General features: G+C 55.9%; 1 protein-coding gene across 1 annotated transcript; it reads right to left on the bottom strand.

The window, feature by feature from the left end:
* Window positions 1–1,287: 1,287 nt before the first annotated feature.
* Window positions 1,288–6,163, bottom strand: SDS (serine dehydratase). The gene is made up of 7 exons (XM_011355830.1): window positions 6,011–6,163; window positions 5,621–5,660; window positions 5,291–5,430; window positions 5,098–5,189; window positions 4,098–4,325; window positions 2,229–2,353; window positions 1,288–1,496 (listed from the first exon to the last, which is right to left on the bottom strand). The coding sequence occupies exons 1-7, from the start codon at window positions 6,161–6,163 to the stop codon at window positions 1,288–1,290; spliced, it is 987 nt and encodes a 328-aa protein (XP_011354132.1).
* Window positions 6,164–8,095: the final 1,932 nt, after the last annotated feature.

The raw sequence follows: 8,095 nt of genomic DNA on the forward strand, positions 1-8,095 counted from the left end.
GTCCCCTGGGTGTTGAAAGTACATGTGGAAAGTACTAGGTAGACCTGTGGCTGGTGTGGGCTTGAGGTGGGTTTTTCACTCTCCCCCCTTAAATCTCACCGCCCTTTTTTGGGGGGGGGTGGTGGTGGAGGTCTCTGCAAGCCTCTGCCCATCTGTGTGATGTCTTGAGGAGTTAGAGTGGCCTCGAGCTTTACTTTGAACTTGGGGATTCAACAAAGTGCCCTGGGGGCTGCTCTAGGCGGTGCGAGGGTGTTCCCGAGTGGTGATGGGGTCCCCTCCAGGGCCGCGAGACAGCCCAGCAATGCCTCTTTCCTGTGCTGGCTTCAGCACGCACTCTTCGTGGGAGCAAAGGGTTTCATGTATTAGAGGGTTTGCGTGACACTGACTTCAAGTGCACTCCTTCCCCGTCCCTGAGATGATTGTCCAGGGTCAGTTTACATGCCCCCAGCGGTGAGGGGCTCACTGCCCTGCTCTTCGGGGTTCTGCGCTTACATCTTTCTGTTACTGGGAAGGACTTCCCATCAGAATGAGGTTGGCCTCGTCTGCCTCCCAGCTGGTCCGGGCCCCGGCCTCTTGTTCATCGCCACCTCCCTCACCAGCTTCCTGCCCCTGGCAGGCAGATCCTGCTGGGTGGAGGTCTTGAGTTCCAGGTGGGGGCCCAGGGTTCCTGGGGGTCGGGTGTGGGGGATGGGAGTGCTCACTGTTGAGTGCTGAGGCCAAGAGCAGGTGTGATGGGGTGGAAGGTGGGGGAAGAAGACGGTGATGATGGAAAAACTCGAAGGATCTTTCATAAATACATATTTTTCACTGAAAAAGTTTTCACATTAGAAAAACGAGTGAGGGCAGGGTTGGGCTTCTGGAAGGAAGGACGAGCTGGTTCCCCGACCCTGGACCGAGGCCCTGTCGGCCTTCCCAGGGAGAAAGCCTGGGGCGGGGACACATGGCTCAGAGGTAGTGCATCCTGCTGTGGTCCCAATCTCTCCCACCCACCCTGCTCTGGGGACCTGGTGCATTACATGTAGGTGGTTGTCACCCTAGCAGGGGTGGCTGAGGATGGTGACAGCGGTCACACAGCAGAGGTTCAGTTCACAGCCTCATAGGCTGCTGACCTGCCTCCATCCGTGATCATCGGCTCCTCCGCATGGTGGGCTCATGGGGACATGAAGGTGCTGGCCTGGCCGCAGACTCGCAGACACAAGAGTAACATGTACAACGAGGCGCTGGATAAGACTCCAGGCCCTCCAGGCGTCTCCCAGGCAGGCAAGGGGACGCGAGGCGGGGAGGGCCTCACTTGGGCAGCCCGTTCTTCATGCCCAGCTGTTTCTTGAGGGCCTGCAGCTGGGCCAGGCTGATGTTGCTGCCCCCGCAGACGATGACCACGAGGGAGGACAGCGGGGCATGGAGCTTCCCCTCTCCTTGCAGCTTCTGAACCACGTGGCTGTAGACTGCTGCCAGAGCTGCCCCACAGGCGGGCTCCACGAGGATCTTCTCGTCATCTGCCAGGGAGAGAGGGTGCGGTGAGGGCGGGGCCTGAGTTCCGCAGGGTGCAAGGGAACTGTTGGGCTGTTGGTAAAGCTTAGGGGTAATGAGCCAATCCGCTCTCAGTCAGCCCTGGCCACCGACTCAGGTCCTGGACCAAACCTTCCATCATTACCTTGGCTTACCTTCCAAGCCCTGAGCGGGGGCTAGGTTTCATTATGAGTGCTAACTCTGATAAAATGATTGTGATTGAGCACTGTCTTGAGAAGGATTCTGAGGCATCTTCTGAGTAAGTGCGCCATAGTTGATTAGCCAAACCAGCTGCCGGTACAAGAGAATTAGGTAGCATGATAAATTCCTACTGTGTGCGCATGCGTGTGCGCCATCCCTATCCTAGGCTGAACCCAGAAAGAGTCCAACCTAGTTTACAGACCCACTTCTGAATCCACCATAGATATCTATACTTTCCTTTTTTCACCCTGGTTGCCAGGAAGCTCAGAATCAACATTTTAAATACTTAGTCCATGTTCCCTCCTGTCATGGTTATCAGGCTTACTTCTTCATTTGTGCCATCGACCTTTCTATTTTTACCACTGCATCGTATTATTTCACTCATGGGAAGTTTTAGGAAGGGATGGGAGACAGAACTGTGAGGAAGATTTGCAGTGATGGACTCCCTTGGCATACGAAAGAGCAGCCGCTTAGTTCCTGAAGCAGCAGATTGAGTCTTGAAAGGACCTGGCACATACCCACAAACTTTTCGATGGCGGCCACAGCCTCCTGGTCCGAGATAACTTCCGAGAAAATGGGGTGCTCCTGATACAGCTTCAGGGCCTGAGCCCCCACGGTCTTCACACACAGGGCCTTGGCAACACTGGGGGGTGCCATGGCCATGGGAACAGGGGAACAGGGAGAGAGGGAGAGAGGGAAGCAGGGATCAGAATGGGGAGGGGGAGAGAGAAAGATGGCGTGAGAGGGGGCAGGGACCGGGGTCCGTGGGCATGGAAAGTCCCGGGGGTTCCCAAACAGCGGGGTCTTCTGATAAGGCACAGATTGCTTGAGTGGGAGTGAGCAGCAGCATTTTCTGTTCAGCATGACTAAGGAACAGATGCCTGAAAGGCCCCCTTGCGGTTCCCTGACAGGACTCCGGCTCTCGCTTCAGATTGTCACCTAACCTGCCTAACCCTCCCTCACTAAGCTTAGCACCGCTGGGCCTGCCCGAGCCCCCCCTGTCCTTCAGGGCTCAGGATGAAGGCCGCCCCCTCCGAGGGATCCTCCAGGGGGAGCACTCAGTCCCTTGGCCCCATGTGGAATCCTCGGCTTCCCATAACACACACAGGGACCACTTCCTGAGAACGCATTGGGCGCCGAGCACTTCACAAGCTTTATTAATTCTCGCAAACATTTTTATTGTTAGCTGGCTCGATTTTATAGAAGGGAAAACTGAGGAAGAGAGTATGCAGTCACTTGCTCAAGGTTACACTTCTAGGGAGCGGTCGTGCTGTGGCTGCGGGCAGGATCCATTTAACTCCAGGGCCTGCACTCATAACCACTGTTCCCTTCCTCCCCAGCCTCACCGAGTGATCGCTGATTCTATTCCCAGCTCGTCTCCCGACTCGCCCGTGAGCATCTCTGTGCCTGGACCACCTTAGTCCTTAGCTTACCATGTGGCCCATAGTAGATGCTCAACGATTATTTCTTCAACCTCAATACTGTGAGATCAGAGGCCAACACGGTAGCACCGGGGGGCTGGACTCAGGAATCCAGAAGTTCTTACCTGGACTCAGTCTTCTCTACCTGTGGCAGAGACTTGTCTACCCAATATTTATTCTAGCTGCACACATGGATACCTGGGAGGAAAACATTTCCCAGCCTCCCTTGCAGGGAGGTGTGGCCATGTGACTAAGTTCTGGCCAATGAGAGGTAAGTGAAATATTGCAATCTGTCTTTAAAGGGAGAGCGCATAGCTTCTGCCCTGCTTCCTCCTTCCTGCCAGATGGAATGTGGGTGTGATAGCTGGCACTTAAGCAGCTATTTTGGCCCATAAGGTTACATGATAAGTATAATGGAGAATAAACTCAAGGAACCTGGGCCCCTGGCTACCTCTAGACTTTTTTTTTTTTTTAATAAAAGAGGAAATAAAATTCAATTTTGTTTAAGTTGCTGTTATTTTGGGCTCCTGTATAAAGCGCCAAACCTAACCTCAGTTAAACGTCATGTGTCAAGGGTTTGGGGCTGGGCTATGGACTCCTTGGGAGCAGGAGCTGTGTTTATTCACCTCCTTCTCCCCGGGATCAGACAGCATCTTGCACATATCAGGGGGCTCAGTAAACGGTTGGGAAATTAATGAGGCGTGCAAAAACCCTGCCACAGCGGAACTTAATAAATGATTAATGTAGACTTTCTGTATGAGGAAGGGTGACATTCGTGGTATATAGTCACGGACTTGGGCTCAGTCCCAGCAGTATCATTCACTGACTGTGTGACTCTGGAAAAATGACCAAAGCCTCAGTTTCCTCACCTGTAAAATGGGACATCAAGAACTACCCCGCACCCAGCACCGAGGGGGACTCCCCAAGGCCTGCTGAACCCCAGATGGAGAGGCCCCAGCCGCTCACCTGGTAATCTGAGCCAGAGAGACGAGCACACCGGCGGCTGTGGCAGCATGGAAGCTGTGGGCTCCGATGGTCTCCATGGCGATGACAGGCACATCCCCCCAGCCCACCTCCTGCAGACCCTGGACCACTCCGCACAACAGGCCCCCGCCACCCACCGACAGCGCGATGGCCCCCGGCTTTGCGCTCAGCGTCTCCTTCAGCTCCTTCACGATGGAAGTGTGGCCTTCCCTGGAGGGTGGGGGAGGGTGGCAGGTCAGGGCTGGGCTTCCTGGAGACACCAGGCGGGGGTCCTGGAGATGCCACTTGTATCCTACACTTGTCCACATCCCAAGCACTGATGGGCTTGGGGGCTAGTCCCCTTCCCCCAGCTCCACCCTGATTTCCAGCTGCTAACATCTGCATCTCTACCTGAGGGCTTCCTCTGGCCACGGGAGCTGCTTATGAATGTGGCAACTGGCAGTGCCAACAGATGACCGCCCCAAGAACATCCTTCACCCAATAACTGTGCAAATTAAAAACTAAGGGAGTTGGTGTATGAACTGGTATCTCTGGCTCCTGTTCCATGCTGGCTCCCAGGGACTCCCCTGCCTCCCAAGGGATGAAGCTCCAGCTGCCCACAGCAGTCACCTGGCTCTTAGAGCCCCAGTTAGTGGCTCCCTTCCTTCCTCGCCTCACTTCCCCACTCCTCTGATGAATCACCTCCCGAGTAAACTGCTTTCCCTGAAATCTTTGTCTTGGGATCTGCTTCTGGGGAGACACACTGCAAACAGCTGTGTATCTGAGCTCGCGTGTTCGCTCGCGGCCATGAAAAACGAGCCTTAGTGCACATATGTGCGTGCACCTGCTGGCATGCCCGTGTGCATGCTTCTACGTGATGGTGTGCACACACAGGTACCACCGCTGTGCATAATGGTGTGATGATGTGCCTTGCAGCGAGTGCACACCCAGTGTTGTAGGGAGTGGATGCCACCCACACCAGGTGACCCTGGGCTCCACGTACCAGATGAGGGGGTCATCAAAGGGATGGATGAAGACCCAACCTGGATTGTTCTTCACCAGGGCCTTGGCCAGCTCAAAGGCCTCGTCCAACATCTGGAGGACCAAAGGGAGGGGGCGAGAGAGGGTGAGGGGCTGGGAGACCCTCTTCCACCACCAGGGCCCCCCCGTGGCCCCTGCCCTGAGTCGGCACTCACCTCACCCACCACCTGGACCATGGCGCCCTCATTCTTGAGCCTCTCGATGGTGAGAGCAGGTGTGGTGCTAGGCACGACGATGGTGGCCGGGATGCCCAGTGTCCTGGCGGCATAGGCGGCCGCCATGCCCGCATTGCCCGCTGCCGGGGTGGGGAGTGGACAGTGTGTCAGTGTGGGAGAACCTGAGAGCCTGACCTTGGGGGCCTGAACCCCCCTCCCCAGGTGGCCTCTGGCTTCCCTCTGGGCTGGGGAAACCGGGGCCCAGAGGGGTGCAGCGTTTGGCGCGGGAACATACCGCAGAGGACAGGAATTGGCGTGCCGGCCACTTACCTGAGGAACAGACGAAATGTTCACAGCCTTGCTCAGCCCACTGGGGAGACAAGGGAGTGGGGGGTCAGGCCCACCTCCCAGCCTGCCCCAGGGCTCCACCTTACTACCCTGGACTCTCCTTACTGCCCTAACCTCTCAGACACCTTCTTTCCCCAGAGAGACTGGCGCAGGGGAGAGAGGAGAGGCTGGCAACTGCAAGCTCTGAGACCAGCCCCTGAGGGGGACTCATGTGACGAGCACCCCTTATCCAGAGGGAGCGCCGATAGTGGGCGCTCAGGCATTGTGAGGAGTCAGCGGGGCCCAGCCTGGAACTCCCTGGATTTCACATGGTACTGGTCCTGCTCTGTGGAGGAAGGGGACGGGCCACCCTCTCCCAGAGCTGTCCTGTACCCTCTGGCAGAGGTGTCCGATGCCCCGGATCTTGAAGGAGCCTGAGGGCTGGGCATTATCCATCTTGAGATAGACGCTGGTGCCGGCCACATTGGACAGGGACATGCTGCCGCGGATGGGGGTCTTCACATGCAGAGGCTCTCTGGAAGTCATTGCCAGGAGAGAGGAAGGGCAGAGCGATGGAGCCGAGAGTGGCTGGACCAAGACAGTGAGGGATAGATTGGAGACGGTCCAGATGGATGGACAGGTGAGACAGTCCGTGGACAAGTAGATGGTAGATGGACAAGTAGATTATCTTCTGAATTGTCCCAGGAGCTACCCAGCCCGGGGCTTTATTCCCTGGATGCCTCTGGGCAGCCAATCGGGTTGCAGGACTGGCCACACCTCCACCAGGGCCCGCCCCCTCCGCTCCGCTCGTCCCCGCCCGCCCGGCCGGGCGTGTCCTAAAGCCTGGGGCTGCCAGGAGGGGTAGGGGAGGGGTAGGGGAGGCTGCACTTCGGTTCCTGGCAGCTTCCTCCAGTCTCTCCCAGAATTCTCTCTCCTCCCTTCCCACCATCGGCTTCTTCATTTTCAAAAGAGGACAACAGAGGCTTCAGGAGGACCGCATGAGATAATGCACTTGAAGTCACTAGCATGTGGTTGGCACATAGTAGGCACCGAAGAAGTAAAGCACAGTGGAAGCGGGTGCTATCATTATTCCCATCTTACAGAAAGGGAAGCTGAGGCACAGATAGTAAGAGGGGTGAGCTGGCCTTTGAAGCCAGCAGTCTGACTCCCAAACCTGCAATCTGAATGCAGTTCTTTATTGCCTTCCCCGTCATCCTTTTATGACTTTTTTTTGTTCTAAAGGGGCAGATGGCATTATGGGTAAGACCCAGACTGACCAGGGTTCAAATCCTGGATCTGCCGATTATGAGCCGTGCGGTCCTGGGCAGTCACTTTGCCTCCTGGAGCCTCTCTTTTCTCACCTGCAGAATGGGAGTGATGATGGTATCTCTCTCCTAGGACTAGACGACAGGATAATGGATGTATGTAAAGGCCCAGAGCTGAGTGCTGAGTAAGTGTTAGCAGCCACTGTGGTCATCAGCATCATCACAGAACTGCAGGGTCTTACACCTGAACTCACTCCCCACTCTATGGCCTCCTGTCTGTCCCTGGCTGTGTGCAGGGGTCTGTCTGTCCATAAGGTGGTGAGCGCATAAACACACACACACACACACACACACACACACACAGCCCTGGCCAGCTCTCTCCCTGGCCCTTGAGGATGGCCAGATCCGAGTGTCCTTGGCTGTGAGGGGCGGTGATGCTGACAGTTGTTTTCACAGCTTGGGGAGGAACGCACAGCTCTCACCTCTGTTTGCTGTTCCTGCTGCTGGGGCCAGCCCTGAAGTCTCCCGATTAGCTAAGGTCTCCTGCTCCTGAGTCCATCTGACCCCGGGCTGAAATGGACTCCCAGCTGTGTGACCTTGGGTGGTCAACTAACTCCCTTTAGCCTCTGTTTCCTGCCCCAAGAAATGGGGACAATACCTACTGGGTATTGCAAGACTTAGACAGAATAGCAGCCCTGCGTGAGCAGCCTGAGGGCCCTGGCCCAGTCTCTGCTTGATCCCCTGCTCTCTCCTCCACCCACTGAACATCCCACCATGCACAGGACGGTCCCCCCACAATAAAGAATGATCTGGCCCCAAATGTCAGCAGTGCCAAGGTCAACCAGGATGTGGGCAAAATGAGCTCAAACTAAAAAGCTGTTGCTTTATATCCAAAGGCTATTCAATCAGCCCCCAGAGAAGAGATTTTTTTTTTTTTTCTTGGTGAAATTAATACGAGCAAATCAGGCCTCCCTCCTGTTGGATCTAATGAATTTAACCTCTGTGGCCCTCGCTCGTGGGACTGGGCAGCCAGCCTTCTTTGTTTTCCTTTGCCTGGCTTCAACCCATCATTCCGTTGGGTTGAGACCTGGTAGAACCCTCCTTGGGCCATCTGATGGCTTTGCACCATCCACAAATGTGACAAACGGCTTCTTGGTGGGCCCTTATGGCTAAAGCTGGCCGCAGCCAAGGTCAGGACCCCAGGCCACACGGG

This window comes from Pteropus vampyrus, unplaced genomic scaffold, assembly GCF_000151845.1.
Source record: "Pteropus vampyrus isolate Shadow unplaced genomic scaffold, Pvam_2.0 Scaffold23, whole genome shotgun sequence".
Classification (NCBI taxonomy): Eukaryota; Metazoa; Chordata; class Mammalia; order Chiroptera; family Pteropodidae; genus Pteropus; species Pteropus vampyrus.

Coding starts and splice junctions, on each gene's coding strand:
- SDS (XM_011355830.1), bottom strand. CDS start 6,163: ATGACTTCCAGAGAGCCTCTGCATGTGAAGACCCCCATCCGCGGCAGC. Junction 5,661..6,010: donor TCGGACACCTCTGCCAGAGG/GTACAGGACAGC, acceptor TTGTCTCCCCAG/TGGGCTGAGCAAGGCTGTGA. Junction 2,354..4,097: donor TCTCTGGCTCAGATTACCAG/GTGAGCGGCTGG, acceptor GGCACCCCCCAG/TGTTGCCAAGGCCCTGTGTG.